A 17,505-nucleotide genomic window follows, 5' to 3' on the forward strand; every position below is an offset into this window, starting at 1 on the left:
AGAGTGCCAGCAGCCAACATTCTCCTAATTTAGGAAAAGGAGGAGAGAAAGGAAGGTTGATATTCAGAGACAAAATGTGCTCTCTTTTTGGTTTTCTTAGCCAAACAAGTACTGAAGGGGAGTGTTGGAGCGCAAAAAAAAAACTCTTCTCCTACTTTCTAGGTTCTTCTAGAAAGACTAATAATCAAATTAACATGAGACAGATTAACAGAAGGACATGTCCAAGTTTATTACGAATGTACATTCAGGGTTGCCATTGGATGTGAGACCAGAAGATGCATTGGGCAGTTGAGGCTTATATGCCATTCTGGACAAAGGATAAGACGGCAGGGATCTGGCATTTCAAAGAGGAAGTAGGCAATTTATAGGTAGATGAAAAAGAGCAAATATGTGGTAACAAATTCTTGCTGTACCACACAGAAACAACAGGACACAGAGGGGAATCTAAAGAGAAGATTTTTGCTTAGATCTTCCCTCTTTGTCATGCTTAATTCAAATCGTCTAAGGTGAATATTCTAAAATTCCTTTCCTGAATCAGATTCTTATATTGAATTCTTTTAAGCAGGAAAGGGGGAGAGTCAACATTTTTTCCTGAGTCTTTTGTTTCTTAATAATCAGCTTAAAATCAATATCCCCAAAGGCATATTTTGAGGTGGCAAAACTTTAGTCCCCTTCAGAAGCCTCTGGGTAGAGAGTGGGAAGATGTGGGAGTGACAACTGGGTGGGGGTGTGGGCAGAGGGCGCACTGTAGAGTGTGGGTGAAGGAGTCAATTTTTTTAGGAAGCAGATTTGTTAGTAAGACAGGACTACTGAGACTATGGTCTTATTTATTTATTTTATCTTACTCCTAGAGACCTGGTTACTCATTAGGCCAAGGGATCCTGTCCATTCATTTATTCAACACATATTCACGGCCACTTCACTGGGTTAGGAGTTGGAAAGACAAAAATAAAATACACAGTTCTCTTCCTTGAAGAAGTAATATTTGAGTAGGGCACTCACTTAAGTAAACAGACAGTGTGCTAAAATACAGGTAAGCACTGGGTGCTACATGACTACAGACAGGGAGGCATTTAATCTACATGAGGGAAGTAAAGAGGGAGTCAGGAAAATCTTCCCGGAGGAGATAATTGAGCTGAACTCTGGACGATTGAAAGAAGTTAGCCAGTTCAGGAAGTGGGAAAGGGATCCCAAGAGAAGGGATTAATTTGTTCAAAGTTCCAGGTTTGGAGAGAGCAGGGTAGGTCAGGAAAATTATAGAGAGCTTTATGACTGGAGCTGTGGGTATGAGAAATAAGGCTGGGAAGGTAGAGGGACTGGATACCGAATGTGATGGACAAGCCACTTCCAGTAGAGGGGATGAGCCATGCTTCTTGAAGGAATCTTACTGGCTGTGTCCACCAATGCACAATCAACAGCTATAGCCCTCAGCCAAGCTACACCATCTCTCAGAGCCCAGACTCAGGGGTAAGCTGTGCAGTTGCACCAGTGGAAGGGAAGGCAAGGAGAAGGCTGAGGGGCAGAGGTTCTTAACCATCATGGTGGGGCATAGATAGCTATGGTACCTGTGGAGTTTAGAGAATCAAGGATTCTTTCCACATTCTTTGAGACTACTATGCTGAAGTCAGGAATACCTGTACTGGTTCTTGAAGATGGGCATCTGCAGGGTGGGGGAGGGCGTGGCAGCTGTGTTTGTATGCCAATTGTATTTAGTGAAGGAAATAAAGGATAATTCTGTTCCAAATGCAATGACTATGTGGGAAGGGAGTAAAGGCTGAAGAGGTAACACTTGGAATTTGGGTATGTGGCTCACTTTGGAATCTGCTGGGTCTACCATGTCTGAAGGAGCGTGAAACCTCCGTGTGACAGCCCAAGGGAATGTTTTATTGCTACTTCCTATTATTGAGAATTTAAAATGAATCCAACTGGGCAGAGAACATACCAATCCCAAACATACTACTCCCTACCCTTTCTCAGGGAAGCATGCCACACACGCAACATTGTACAGTTCCCTGTATAGGCAAATTCTCTTCTATGATTGGCTGCTTTGAGTCTATTCTGCTTTGACCTAGTGGAACAGCACCAAGACCCCCAAATTCATGTAGAAAGACCCCTTGATGAGGTGCTTAATGTAGACGTACAGCTTATTCTGCATGCCCAGTAACTGGCTGGTCAAGCTAACTTAAGACTCTCAGGGGCAGAGTCTTAATTATGCAGGCCCCTCCCTGCCCCCCTGCCACCAATACACACCACTGTAGCTTAGCTTGGCAACTTGTAGTCTTCCTGAGGCCTTCAGACTGGCAGTACCGTGATATGCTCCATCCTGCAGGATGTGATCACAGCCACAGGGCAATTATACTGCAGAGCAGCTAGCTCAGCAATTCTTTTCTCTCTTCTTGCCACCCTTCTTCCCCGGACTCTTTACTTCTCTCTCACGTTTCACCAGGCAAAGAGATGACCTCAATTAAGTGCTTCTTCCATTGCTTCCTTGCTTCCTCTTTTAATGCCTCTCTTTTTCATTCTCTCTTCCAGTTCTCTTGTCCCCATTCTGCTTCTCATCCCTATTCCTCTTCTTTTCCTGCAACTGGTTCCTTCTGCTGGGCTTCAAACTTAGAGGCGAAGGAAGCTACTAAAGCACTATATATCACCTGTTGGCAGGTTGGTAATTTGTCTTCCAAAATGTTAATGAGTATCTCTGCTATGGCGCAGCTCCAGAGGGCACCATTGGCCTGTCATTTATGTCATTTGAGGGAGCACCTTTCGCTTATGATGCAATGTAAATGGTGCCTTCTGGAATTGTGCAACTCAGTCATCTTAACTGCAATGTGGGACTCAAAAGCCTTCAAATCAAAAAGTCTCTGCTGGGCAATTATACTAAAACCACTTGCAGAGCAGCTAATGGGGAAAATGTTATCCAGGTGGAGACCAGGTTCTCAGCCTGGACATTTAAGCCTGCAAATAATGCCTCTGTGCATTTGAGTCACTCCATTACTGTTACCATGAGATTCAGAAGCTTCTGACATAGAGACCTTAAATCTTCCCAATCTTCCCTCTCCAAACTCACTATCTACTACTCCCCCACATGACCGACTCTGTGGCACAGAACATGCCATGTGCCATCCTGACTCCAAATCTTGCTCTTGGAGTTCCTCTCAATAGCTATTTCCCTAGAGCAGAATCCTATTTGATCATTGACACTCAGCTTCCCATTCTTCTGGAAAGCCTTCCCTGTCCATCCCAGCTCAGTGATATCTCTTCTTTGTTCTCCAAAATCCTTTAGAAGTCTGTCCTCTCATCTGGCACTTTACATCAGATCATATCAAACCATGACTTAAAAGCAATGGCTTCCCATTACAATTAGAATGAGACTCTCACACTTCTTATCCTTATAAGGCCCTGTGTGGCTTGACCCCAGCCTAGTTCTGACCTCATTTCTTCCTGCTCTTGTCCTCATCCATTCCCCTTCAGCCACATTAGCTACTCTCAAATTCACCAAGTTCATTTCTACCCCAAGCCTCTATACTTTCTCTTCTCTCTGCTTGGAAAACTTCCTCCAGATACCCAGGGGCTACCAGAATGTAAAATTTATAAAAGCTAAAGCTTTTGCTTTTGGTGTATTCACCATTGTATTCCAAGTGGCTCAAATAGTGCCTGGAACATGGTAGGTGATAGGTAACTAAATGTTGGATGGAAAGTTTACACAATACACTGCCTTATGTTATTTGTCTCTTTCTTTTGCTCCATTTTCTTTCATACCTAACCGCGCCCCCCTTCCCCTGCCACCCCATCATAAGTATCCTGAAGACAGAGATCTGGTCTTACAATTTGTATCCCCCTCAGCATCTAGCCCAGTACCATAAGCATAAGTGTTTTAATAAATTTTTGTTGACAGAATGAAGACCGAGTGGGTGAAAGAGTTCTTTCCTGCTCTTCCCACCAGGCGGGCTCAGCAGCCTCCAAGGCAGAGAAAAAGTAACCCTTGTCCTCCCAGAGCCTCAGTGAGCCAGTCCCCAGCCCCAGCCTCTGGAGGCTTCAGCCTCTGGATGCCGGCTCCTATCACAGCAGAGCTGTTATTCACCTGGATTTTCTTTCTCATCGCCATCATCATCACTTTCTGAACTAGTTGGACTCAGAAAGTGTGTCTGACCTTCTAGGACTTTAACTGCTCCTGTCGGCACACATTTAATCTTAAGAGAAAACAGGGTTCTGCTGAACTAATTGCTTGATTTACAAAATGAGGTCTTCGAGAAAGATTTATTAAAAGATCATGACTTTCACTGCTATATTTCAAAGACCAGGCAGTCGTTTAGATGACAGAGTTAAATGTTTCGAACTTACCTCATCCTCTTTCTGTCTCTCCCTCTCTCTCAAGGGTGAGCATTCTGTTCCTCTTCCAAAACCCAGTCCTTTTCCATATTTGGGAATTTGGAATGGGCAGTAGGGGCACAGCCTTGTCTCCTCTCAGTGTCTGCTGGCAGCTGTAGTTCCCAATGAGTGAAGGCTGGTTTTTCTGGCCAGCAAGTGGGCTGTCCTTACTCAGGAGGATGTCTGGAAACAGGAATCCTGTACACGGTGGGATGAAAGGGTGCTGTTAGGAGGCTTGCCTTCTATTTTCAGCTCTCTACGAGCTGGTTTTGAGCAAGGCACCACTCTTCTGTGGCTCAGTCTCCCTACCTGTAAAATGGGGATAATTATATCTCTCTTTTTCTAGTTGCCAGATTGTTTGTTGGGTGGGGTAGTTAGCTAGCACCGATTAAATGCTTTGAGCTCATTTCAGCTAGGAACACTTTATAAATAAAAATAGTTATCTTTAAAAAGGAAAATACTAAGTTTGATTGCCTAACTGCCTCCACAAACCAGCTCTTTGCCTATACATCAATAAGATGCTGTTTAATTCCTTGTTTATACCTTGCACTCACCTAGTGTTTAAATGGTTTCCTTGAATCTCATTCCATTTTGTTTTATCATCTCTAGTTTCATACCTGGAGCATAAACGTTCTGTCTATGTCCTCTCTGAAAGGAAAGGATGAGATAGACCAATTCTCCTATGTCAAACACACAAGAAAGTTATGAAGAAGAGGGAATGATTTGGACCTGATTTGAACTCCACGATCTTACCTCTTCTCAGCTTGTACATGAATGTGACCAAGAGCTCAGTCTCTGTGGACGAGGCTGAACTTTGTTCTTTCTGAAGGAGAAACAGATTTCACTGCAGCAGAAAGAATTTTTGAAAAATCTTAACAAGAACTTCCTTTTCTGGAGATTTGAAAGGAGAGTTTTGAGATCCAGCACTTTAAGTTCAAGGAAAGAGACCCGAATAGCATAGTGGAAACAGCAGCAGGTTAAAAATCAAAACGGTTAGAACTCCGGTGCTGAGATTTTAGGAAAATCATCCTACCCCTGTGACTTTGGTTCCTTTATCTATGAAGTGGAGCTAACAATTTATGTTAGACTGTTTTGTAAAGTGCTGTACAATGGTTAATTGTTGTAAGAGGCAGTCTGATATAGTGGCTAATAATAGGGAACTTTAGTCAGGCCCTTTTAGATTATTAGAATTCCACCTGGATTTGTTATGGAAATTTGATCAAATTACTTGACCTCTCTACACCTTAACTATGTTATTTCTAAGATGGGGATAATGAGGATTACATGATACAATGCGTGTAATGAACCTAGCACAGAGCCTGGTATACTAATCCTCAATAAATGTAGTTATGACTGTTATTAATATATTATGTAAATGTAATGTAGTTATGACTATCAATGCATTATCATTGCATTATAATTACTTATCTCACATTTGGTCATCTTACTCTGTGATAATCAAATTAAATAATATAAAGGTGCTTTTTAAATTGTAAAGTACTACAACAAGGGGAGGAATGATTAGAATTCAACACACAGAAGAGAGATGGACTCCCTAGAGTTCTCCTTCCAGCATCAGGTTATATGGGATCAAGGTTGTAGAATTGCTTTTTAGCTACAAAGACTATAAAAATGTAAACGGTCACTAACAACAGTAGGATTATTTATTTCTTGTTTTAGGTAGTGGGTAATACCAATATCCAATATCCAATATCCAACTGAAGAATCAAAGGGATTCACATGACAGACTGTAAATGGATAAGTCAGGGCAGCATAATCATGTATATATATATATAAAATAATGTGTGTTTATGGAAGGATGTTCATCAAAATGTTAAAACTTGTTATTTATGGATAGTGAGACTTCAGATGATTCTTATTCTCCTGTACTTTTCTGTCTTGTTTGTATTATTTTTATTTGGACATGTATCATTTTAACAAAAACAGTTAAAAGACAAAAAAAGAGCAGGAAACAAACAATCAGATCTCAGGTTTAAAATACTAGAAGGATTCATATGATGGCCCTCTAACCCCAGAAAATGTTTTCTTAGGTATAGAAAATTGAGTTTCTGGCAACAAGGAATAATTTGTGAAAACTGCAATGACAGACGCCTGTGAAAGGAATTAGAGGGGAAGGCAGTCCCTCCAAGATGGCCCTGGAAAGAGAGTTAGAGACAACCTTTGATCTCTGTTTATTTCATAGGCTGTAATAACATGGTGGTTTCAATCATTGCCTGTGTACATACAAATTTCCTTGTTTGCTATGGTTCCTGTTTTTCCACCTCCGTTATTTCTGGTCCCTTAGACTCTGGTTGTCAGAGAGAAGAATTGCACACTCGCCCATTCATTCACCTGTCCAGGTAATCACCTTGTGTCATGAAGGATTAGGGGAAGGGTGTGGCGAGCTACCTGCAATCTACTTCCACCGTCCCGTCATGTTTCAGAACCAGACATACGAAGAACAAGATTGCTTCCCAGTGGGACACATAATAGAGGGGATGGTGACAGCATGCCTTACCATTCATGATAATCTCCCCAAAGAACTTCCCACAGTCAAGTCCTCACAAGTTTGGAGGCAGCTTGCCTGTTGGGCCTTCCATTCCCATTGAGGACCAGAGAATAGGGCTGTGGGAAAACAAGCTCTTTTCTGCTGCCACGAACAACTAGGACTGTCCCCAGAAAGCACTGAATGTCTTCAGACTTCAGCATCAAAGCCCATGTTAGAGTGGGGCCAGGAACACAGAGGGCTGCCATGTTGGGCCTTGTAGGCCGTGAGCTCTGCGACTTCAGGGCTGCCGTTGACACAGGTTTGATGTGCAGGGCACCTCCTAGAATTGTGCTTGTGTGAATCCCAGGAAGGGACATTTTCTCCTGAGCATAGTGATTTGCAAAGAGGCCTTTACAAAACCAATAGATTGGAGCTTGGCCCTTAACAATTTTTTGAAATTAATTGAGTTACAATATATGCTCAGGTGCCTGTTTTCCAAACTTTACTAACTTTTTAGTGTTTTATCTGCTCCAGAACAGATGTTGAGTGGGGTCAGAGTTATCTCTGGAGCATGGCTCTAAGCTTGAGGTGGAAATGCTAGGATGCCCTTGAGGTCACGATCTGAAAATAATGAGAACGAAAGCAAAGGAAAATCGCAATTCCTTTGTTTTATTTTAAACTTATGCCTTTATTTCTTTTAGGCCCTGGACACATGGGACAGAGTTAGGCAAATGTTTGTTTTACTTGCTGTGGTCGACTGAATAAGAAATCCAGTTTTAGGAGTGACTAACCCTACCAGAATTGGTAGGACTGCAAGCCTACTTTTTTGATTTTCTAAGGTTCTTACTATACCTTTCCTTTCTTACTGCCCTCGCTTGGATAAGGTGGAAAATTAAGATTTCTGGAAATCTTCCTATATTTCTCCCTCCTCCCCCATTCCCCAATTGCTAACTCAAAATTCCACTTTCAAGAAATAACTTCGGGAAATAACTTAGACGTAAATATTCTGTCAGCGGTTCCCATTCTTTTTAATACAAATGACTGATTTTAATTGCCCCTCTTTCAATCCTTTGTTTTAGAATGTTTTGTCTACTAAATAAAACTTGTCCTTGAGAAAGAAATTCCAAACCTAAAGAAAAATTTGAAGAGTTTATTTGACCCAAGTTTTGGGCTAGTCCCCAAAGCAAAATCTCAAAGGATTGAGAAAATGCTCTAAGGAGTAGCAGTTTTGCAGTTTATTTTATATATTAGAATCAAAGGAGATATAAGGAGGGTTGCATGAAATGCATTGGTGGCTGATTAAGGAGGCTGGAGAAGGTAAAGCCAGGACATCTCTAAGACTGGAGAAAAAGTAAAATGGAGAGATACATGTTTCTTTAACATTGGTGGGTGCAGGATAGTTAACATTTAATGTACAGTTTACAGAGGTATGCAGGTAAAGATAACAATGAGGAATGTTGGGTTCTTTCAGCCTGGTACTGGGGTGTTTATCTTTGGAGATCTGGAGAAAAGATCATTCAGACATTTTAAGTATGTTATTCTAGATGCACAAAAATAATGAACAGGACTTTCTCTAGGTGGAGATTAATGTACCATGTAGACCTTGGGATGAAATGACCCACCATAACTTGCTCAGGTTGGATTTTTTTATTTTTTATTTTTTATGATTAAAATATCCCATGTGGTTACTTTCAGTTATTGACCTTGTCAGGCTTGCCAAAGTTGCCCCTTTTTGTTCATAGATTTATTTAATCAATAACATTTGTAACGTTATCTCAGGTAAATACACAATTTCTCCTTTGAATGTTAAAATTGTTGGGACTCTCCCCCCACCAATACCGCCATCCCCTTTCCCTTCAAGATAATCTCCCCAGAGAACTTCCCACAGGCAAGTCCCCACAAGCTTGGAGGCAGCTTGCCTGTTGGGCCTTCCATCCCCAGTGAGGACCAGAGACTGGGGCTAAGGGAAAGCAGAGAGCTCTTTTCTGCTGCCACAAACAACTGGGACTGTCCCCAGAAAGAACTGAGGTCATGCTGGGGGAAGGAGCTGTGGAGTTTGAGAACCACCACTGCTCTCCATTGGGAAGAGAGAGCCGGGTGATAGGTGTTAATATGCACAGGTGGCTCCCTTGTGTGCTACTCTTCCCAGCCAGGATCTGAGCATTAACGGTGAACTTTGATGCTGTAAATTACCCCAGCATAATTTGATTAATGGTGAGAATTTCTGGGCTAGTGAGGAAAACATTTTTCGGCAAAGGTGAGGTCCTCTGTGGGGCAGCATGGGACAGGACAAGGAATGCTGGGTTCTTTGGCTATGGTATTGGGTTATCGCTTAACCTCCCCTCACTGCAGTTCCAGTTTCCTTGACTGTACTGCGATGACACTCCTTTCAACTCTAAAATTCTAACACTCAGGGAGAGTGAGTTTATTCGATTACTTTCTGGTTAATAAAGAAGAGAGTACTAGAAGGAAAATTGCAAATTGCCCATAGGCAAGAAAGTAGGCTGGGGGTGTCCATATCTGGAAACACCTTTAACTGTCTCTCTTTTTTTGGAATGGGGGCTGGGTTAGGGCATATATGTCCTCAGCTTTCAATCTTTTTACACATTGCCCCCCAGCAAGGGTGCCTAAATGTCAAGAGCAAATGCAGAACCACTCAGAAGAGGTAGGGCCCCTCTGGAGCATTGCCTGCCTATGGTCTTATACCATGCTGGCTGGCACACGGGTCCTGAGATGAGTGAGACCCTGTCCCCACCCTCAAGAAGGGCACAATTGAATAAGAGAATGGCACAAATAACTATAAGAAAACATGCAAATTGGGAGAGAGGCATAAAAAAGCAAAGCACAGTTAGGAGTTTAAAGGAAGGCTTGATTAACTTGAATTAGGTGTGATCAGGAAAGATCAGGAGAAGATAGCATCTTTCCACCCTTCCATGACAGAGCCAGGGCTGATTTATCTCTTCTGAGCATCTATTATCTGTTTCACTTTTCAGGCTTGGTCTGGCATCATGAAGAGTCCCTTGGGCTTCTCTGAGTGAATCCTCTCACTCCTGGAGTGGGTGACAAAAGGTGGGACTTGGACAGCAGGTCTCCATAGAGGGGCGGACACCCCAATCACCTCCAAGGTGGACCAAAAGAAGCTCTTAATGGTTCTTTGAAGAATACCCCTGAGCATGAGATCTGGTTAGAAATCTCCAATAACTGTTTCAGCTTTGCTGTTGAAACCACATGTTTTAAGCTTTAGTTTCTGAGCTTTAGTTTCCCACCTTTAATAAGAAAAATAATAATATACCTGTGTTACCTTGCTCACAGATTTGCTGTCAAGATCAAATTAAGATAAGTGAAAGCATCTTGTAGAGCCAATATTATGTATTAGTTAAGAAGAAAGACTCTGGGGCCAAATTTCCTGGATCGAAGACCTAGCCCTGCTAAGCACTTCTTGTGTGACCTTTGGAAAGTCACTTAGCCTTTCTGTGCCCTGGTTTCTTCATTTACAAAGTAGGGATGACCCTTGGATTTGTTTTACAGGGTTGTTGATGATTAAAATTAGTTACATGTAAATACTCAGAACAGCACCTAGCACATATAAATACTATATAAATTAAGCCACCATTATCATTGTTGTAAAGTGCTATACAGAATAATTAAAATTATGATTACTTCTTAGACACAGACACAAAATGAGAGTTCTGCTGTGTCTATACATAGGGGAGCAAACAATAAGCATTGAGTTCTGCCCTGAACTCCAAGTTCACGCTTTTGAAAAGAGCCATAAAAATGCCATCTAACTGACGAAGGTCTGGAGTGAAGGAGGCACACCCATTGATCATCTTGGAAAAACATCGTCACCATCCTGCCAATACTAATCTCTTTGGCTTCTTTCTGGTCAAAAGTCCACTCTAGACACGATCCTATTGCATCTAGACCTTTGCTGCCAATGTTCCTGTACTGACGGGGTCTGACTGAATGAGATGTGTTTGAAAGGGCAGCTAGGGATGCTATTTATTGTCATGAAATGTAGAACCAGTTTGGAGAGGTCAGGACAGGCTGGGTCTGACCACAGATGTGGGCACTTCTGATCTTTGCAAAAAAGAATCAAGAGTCGGATTCCAGGTTAGAAGGTAAAATTCCAGATCTTTGAGTGAGATTTTTTTTCCTCCTTACTCATTTTCTGATACATTATACTATCTCACCTTATATATACCTGAAATATGCCAGTGATTTTAAAGAGTTCATTGGGTTGTTAGGTGGTCTCTTTTGATCCGCACAACCATCCCATATGGCAGGTATTGGTATTAAAGTCCTTAGATGAGAAAACTGAGGCTCAGAGGAGTTTGGTGACTTTCCAGAGGTCACCTGGCATAGTTGCCAAAAGAATCAGGATTCTAACTGATGTAGCTCATCTTCCAGTCTAGACCTCTTTCTGTTACAAAAACACCAACAGATAGCCTGCTCAAAGCAGACTGGGCAAATCCACATTCCCAGATGTAGGTGATACACCGATACAATGAGCACCTTGCCAAATGGAAGGAAGAACACCACGTTTCAGAGCGTGGGTGGTAGAGGTTAGAGGATGGCTCAGAATGTGAATTTTGTGTCTCACTCTACTAGTTTCTCCCAAATGAAAAGATTCCAACAATGTAAATATTAACAAGACCCAGGCCTTATATATTTGGCCTTATAGATCAGGCCTTATTTCCACTCCTTGTTTTATCACAAGGGGAGGATAGGTGGTTTCAAAGCTTGAGCCCTGTGTCAAAGAGGCTGCTTAGGTTTTTATAATACCTGTTTGCTCTCTATCAGGTGGAAAGAATTTGCTTATGGTTACGATTTCTGTGTTTTAGCTTGAGAAATTCTGGGTACATTCAGACACTGGTGAGATGGTGGAGTGTCACGGTGGATATGTGTTAAGAATCAATTTGTGGGCATAACAGTGCTAAAGTTTAAGTGGTGACATATGATCCACTACGAAGCCCGGCATAGTCAAAAATTGGGTGAAATACAGAAATAGAACACAATCGTATTTGTATATGATTTTTAGCATCCACTCCTTCCTCTCCTCTTAAATATCTTGACTGCATTCTGGCTGTCGTGGAAGCCAGTAAGCAAATTTGATTCTGGCCACTCTGCTTCTTTTCCAGACTGTGCTGCCGTCTCCTGGAAATGTTGGGAATAGCAAGAAACTTTTGTTGAGGATTAAGGAAGGAGACCTTTCTAGGGAACAGTCATTTAAAGGTGGTGCTCCTAGAAGTGAAGTGAAGTGATGTGGTCATGCCAGTCTCAGCTCTCCTAGGCCTGCTCAGGTCTATATTCTGATGCTTCTATTACTTTCCTGATTTTCCAGGGAAGACTTCTAAACCTAGTTCTGAGAAAGTTTTTTTTTTTTTTTGCAGTCCAATAATTGTGTTATTACTAATGATCTTCATCATCTGATGTCAAATCTGAGGCAGACCTGAGAAAGCACTTAGATAACTTCAGTTTTAGACTGATCTATACTTTTCAGGGCTCCCTGCTTGCCTCTGGAGTTTGCCATTTGTGGATGCATATTGCCTGGTGAGTAAGAGGGACTTAGGGTGAAGCTTCTCACAAATGACAGAAATGTGTTGGTTCCCAGGGCAGTGTTCCAAAATGAATAGTGATCCCGCAGACAGGGGCTAGTCTTGAGCACGACAGCCACATTTTCCCTCTGCTATGCCCCCAACCCTGGATTTAGTTAGAAAACAAAATTAAATGTAGATATCAACCCTATACCCACAACTGTCGTCACTCCCAATCTTTCTATTTATTTCTCCTTAGCACTTGTCATCTGATACTACTGTATATATTTTACTTGCTTATTTTATTTTCCGTTTCCTTTCACTAGGATGTAAGTTCCACAAGGCAGACATTTTTGTCTCTTTTGTTCATTGAGGGATCCTCCGTGCTTAGAACAGAGCCTGGCGCTAGTAGGTGTTCAAAAAGTATGTGTGCAATAACTGATGTTCTAACTTCATCACCTTATGTGATTATAGGGTCTATACTTCTCTTTCCTTAGAGTCTGATTTGATGTTTCTGCCTCGACTTTCCATGAGGACTTTCTACAGAGAGCTGCAAGCCCAGCAGATGGCTGTGCCTAAACCTGCTGACAAGGTAAGGGGATGTGTGATGTGAGCAGGCATTTACCCTGTGTCTGGCAAGTCTACTCACTAGGGGAGTAAACAATTCTAGAGGAGCTTTGGAGAGAGTTCAAAATGTAGGGAACCGGGGATTATTAAAACTGAGAGAGCTTATTATAAAGTTGGGAAGTTTGGCAAAGCCTGGGTGAGACACAGAATAATAAATGTAATTTATGTATCGGTGTAAAATTATTATTTTTATAGCTATAACTTATTGAATATTTACTCTGTTCTGGAACTTTAGTGTATATTGCATTACACACTGTATCTCTATTTTATGTGATACAATAAAGGCTCAATAAACTTATGTAATTTGCTTGTGATTGTAAATCTAAAGCATAGATTTAGTCTCATCCTGCATGACAGAATAGTGCTTAAATGTATGCTGTTGAACCAAAAGAGCCTTGATTTCGTTTATGCGATTTAACAGTTGTGTGACTTGAGCAAATTATTTAAATAAGGTCTAATTTCATCTCCTGTAAAATGCGGAAAACAGTTAAGGTTCTTAACACCCAGGGCTGAGACAAGAACTAAATGAGATTGCTTGCAAAGCGTTTAGCACAGTGCCGGGCCTATAAGTATTGGACAAATGTAAGCTGGGACTGGGAAGGCAGAGCATACTCAGGAAAAGCGACCAGCTATCACGTTTCCTTTCAGTGCCTTTCCAGGTCTGCCCTCCTAATTCATATCTTGCAGAAGCTCAGAATCGGAAGCAGGCATGCAGCTCCACCACTTTACTAGAATTTCCTCTGTCTGGCCTCTGCTAGAGCTGGTTAGTGGCGGGACCGCCTCAACACAACACACCCTTGGCTGTGATATTCCGCGACATGGAAGCGGGCGTGACTGTGTTTTCTCCCGGGACGTGCCAGTTTCCGGTGCGCGCCATGCTGGGGGTTGTAGTCCAGACCCGCCCATCTGCATCAAGAGGGCCACTGAGCCAAGAGCAGGGGAACTATAACTCCCAGAGTCCGGCGCGCCGCCAAAAGCCGTGCGTCCGTAGGGTCGCGAGAGCAGGGTGGACGTTCGTGCACGCAGTTCCACTCCTACGGTGAGCGCCTCAGTTCTTAGAAAGGAGCATGGAACGACACTCTTCAGGGCTAAGGTGGCATCAGTACACGTCGTGAGGCCAGAGAAAGGAGGCCAGTACTCCAAGCACATCCGGGGTGTAACTCGTTCCCCAGGTGCCAAGCGAGCCCAGCCTTGACCTTAGATATAGCTCCTTTTCCTCAGGACTCGGCCTGGGGAGGGGTTGTGGGCAAGTCTGTGAGGACTCTCCCTCTTTTCCCAGGCCCAGTCGGATTATCTTGGAGCCCCCGGAAAAGCGGCCACTTGGACGTCTTAGAGAGGAGACAGGCCCACAGCCCAGGCTGGTCATGAAGAGTGACCTCTCGACATCTGCAGCCCCCCTCAAGGGCGTGGGGGGTCCCCTGAGGAGCAGCGAACCAGTTCGCATCGTCCCAGCCCCGTCACCGGCCGTGGTTCTGCTGGAGGAGGCGGCCGACCTCTTGGTGGTGCACCTGGACTTTCCAGCGGCGCTGCAGACCTGCGAGCGAGCCTGGCAGAGCCTGGCCAACGGTGCCCTGGCGGACGAGCCTACGGGCACGTACGTGCTGGGCTAGCTTGGTTCATTCCCTGGTGATCTTGGGGAAGGACTCAAGATCTCAGCAGTTCTGTCATTCTCTGGTTGCTCACAGTGAGCTTTACCCCTTGCTTTCCTTATGGTTTCTGAGTGTCCGGTGTGCTCGTTCTGCAGCCGAGAAAAACAGGCACTGAATGAACCATGAGGAAGAAGTGGTCAAGTCGTTTAACAGAGTTTGGTAGGAACCCATAGCCGTTCTTTGCTCCTTGTTCCAGTATGGAATGGCATGATGGGAAAATAGAATGTGTTAAGTGTTAAACTATTTCAGTAAGCAGGCGGTGGAAGCCTTTTCCTAGGTACACTTTTGATCTTGGCTGATGAATGGGAATGGGGTTCTTGTCCTGTTGAAGGACTGGATTAAAGAATCTAGAGAAAACCTTGGTCCTCCATTACTATTTCTAATGCTGCTAGCCTCTTCTGGAAATTAAGGGTATCATTTTTGTGTTATAAAGTTGAATTAGGTCACACTAGGAAGGTGGTGGGTAGAGTTATCAAAGCTGACCCCAGAGAATAAACTAGGGAGCCTAGTTGTGTTTTTAGGGGATTGCGTGGGGATTTGCAGTAAATGAGGAAGGCTGTGATTCTGGGTGCTTGGAGGTACTTCATTAGGTGGTGCTAAAAAGCCAGGCGTGGCATTCCTCTATCTACATGCCCATTTCTTCCCTAGGCAAACTCTTAGCTCCAGCTCTCTTTCTACCCACACACCTGTTCTGCATGTTGTACTTTTCCCCTTCTTGTTCGTTTAAACCTGAGTTCACCAGGATACGAAGATGTTGGGCAATAGTTGATTTGCCTCTAAGAGGTTTACAGGAACTTTAAATTTTTAGGAGAGTGGGCAGTTTTCTCTGTGTTGGGGCCCATGAGACCAATTGTAATGTGAGGCCCACTTGAATACTAATAGGGAAGATGGAGGTGATAGCTACTGAATTGGGAGCTAAGGAACAACAGTCCCAGAGTGCAGGTGTGAATGGAAATGGCGGAGGACCACTACTAAATCTGAATTGATTTTTCTGCTACAGCTTCTCGGAGGTGAAATGCTCCCTATGTGTTGTGGGGATCCAGGCCCTGGCAGAAATGGATCGGTGGCGGGAAGTCTTGTCCTGGGTTCTTCAATATTACCAGATCCCTGAAAAGCTGCCCCCCAAAGTCCTGGAGTTGTGGTAGGTCCTTGTTTCTGACTCAGTAGATCAGATCAGAAATGAGGATTTTCGTGTCCTCTCTTGAATCGGTGCCTAATATCTTCTTTTCCCCTTCTCTAGTACTATTTCTCTCCAATCTAATTCTTTCCCTGTTCTTTTTTTTTTTCTTCTCCAGACCTCAAAACATAGTACGTAAAGATGAGGAAGGAGGAGGAATTTAGGAGTGGGTTAGGGTAAAAGAGGAAGAAAGAAGACACTGGGAATAGATGTGAAGAGGGATGATTGGTGTGTGTCAGAGCTGAGAGAGCTTCTTGCTACTTCCTAGGAATTCCTAATTCTTTATCAGTGTCAGCATCCCATAGAAGGGCTGGAGGACCCAGGGGAGGAGTTTGATAGGAGAGTATAGTGGTTATGAGAGACAAGCCAACTGTGGAACACTGACTGTTCTTTTTTTGGGATTGGATTATTTTGGGCTGCAGTGTTCTTTTATACAGCAAAATGCAAGAGCCTGGAGCCATGTTGGAAGCGGCCAATGCCTGGCTCCAAGACCCAGACAATCTGGGCCTTCCAGAATACAGAACCTTGGCAGAACTTCACCTGCATCGAGTGCTGCTGCCTCTGGGTTACTTGTCGGAGGCTGAGAAGCTAGTGGTGGACCCTGCAGCCTTCAGTGAGGAACAGCGGCTGGATGCGCTCCAGGCCATTAGCACAGCAAGGCAACAGCAGAAACACGAACATTCTCACTCTGAGGAGAACCAGAAGCTAAACCAGGAAGGTAGGATGTTATCCTTCTGTGGCCTCTCTTCTGTGGTTATCCCTTCTGTGGGCTTTCCCTTGGACCTTGGGGTCCAACATGACATTCCTGGGGAGCTTGGGAGCAATTCTTTGTATGAGTAACTCCCAAATCACAATAGGAAACCTGTTGAGTTGCTTAAAAAGCCCAAACCTTTTGGAGTTGTCAGTGGAAGGGGAATCTTCATATGGGGAGGTGTTGCTGGGTGTCAAAACCTTGTCTTCTGAGAGCCACCTTCTCCTTGGGGTCCTCACATTAGATCTCTTGCCTCTACCATGCTGGCCTGGGTGGGATGTTATTCCTTCTTTCAGTGCTGGCCCAAATATAGACACAGCTGAGGTATTCCTGGGGATAGCCAAGGGATAATAAGAAATTAATACAGTAACTTGGTAACTTGACTTACAAGATAAAAATTGCTTATCTTCAGTTTGAGCGCCCCCTGCCAAGTCTGTCTGCCTTTATTCGACCACTTGGGTGTCTTCTTCTTCGGTGATTGATGTCCACTCCTTTAGGGGCAGCCCACCTCTTCCCATTAGACTGCAGTTTTATGAACTGGCTTCTGTAGGGAGACTACTTTAAGACCCAACACTGTATACTTGGCTAGCATCATTCAACGGGAACCTGCACAGGGGTGGTGTGAGTGTGGGTGTTGATTTGTTACAAAGGGACTTTAAAGGTTCCTCTACTCCAGACCCTTTCCCTGGTCCTTGATCCTTTTCATCTGCTTTTCCTCTAGTGATCTTCTGGACTATACATGAATACTTCCAAGAGCAGAAAATTTGCTATCTCCTAAAGCAGCTCATTCCCTTATTGGGCAGTTCTATAGGAAAGTTGTTCTTTATGTTGAATTTAAGTTTTTCTCCTGGTAGTTTTTAACCTACTGATCTTTGTTTTTTCTCTTGGTAACGTAGAATAGGCCAAATTCC

General features: G+C 43.4%; 1 protein-coding gene across 2 annotated transcripts in view; it reads left to right on the plus strand.

The window, feature by feature from the left end:
• The first annotated feature begins 13,992 nt into the window (after positions 1 to 13,992).
• PEX26 (peroxisomal biogenesis factor 26) overlaps positions 13,993 to 17,505 on the plus strand; it is a 7,419-nt gene continuing 3,906 nt past the window's right edge. Inside the window, exons 1-4 of one of the 2 annotated variants that reach the window (XM_006923914.3) lie at positions 13,993 to 14,056; positions 14,297 to 14,611; positions 15,667 to 15,807; positions 16,266 to 16,561. In XM_006923914.3, coding sequence (XP_006923976.1) covers positions 14,382 to 14,611; positions 15,667 to 15,807; positions 16,266 to 16,561 — 667 coding nt within the window. In that variant the 5' untranslated portion in view covers positions 13,993 to 14,056; positions 14,297 to 14,381. Of the gene's footprint in view, positions 14,190 to 14,296; positions 14,612 to 15,666; positions 15,808 to 16,265; positions 16,562 to 17,505 lie in introns of both variants that reach the window. The other variant, XM_006923913.3, reaches the window with a different exon arrangement.

This window comes from Pteropus alecto, unplaced genomic scaffold (assembly GCF_000325575.1).
Source record: "Pteropus alecto unplaced genomic scaffold, ASM32557v1 scaffold76, whole genome shotgun sequence".
Taxonomy (NCBI): domain Eukaryota; kingdom Metazoa; phylum Chordata; class Mammalia; order Chiroptera; family Pteropodidae; genus Pteropus; species Pteropus alecto.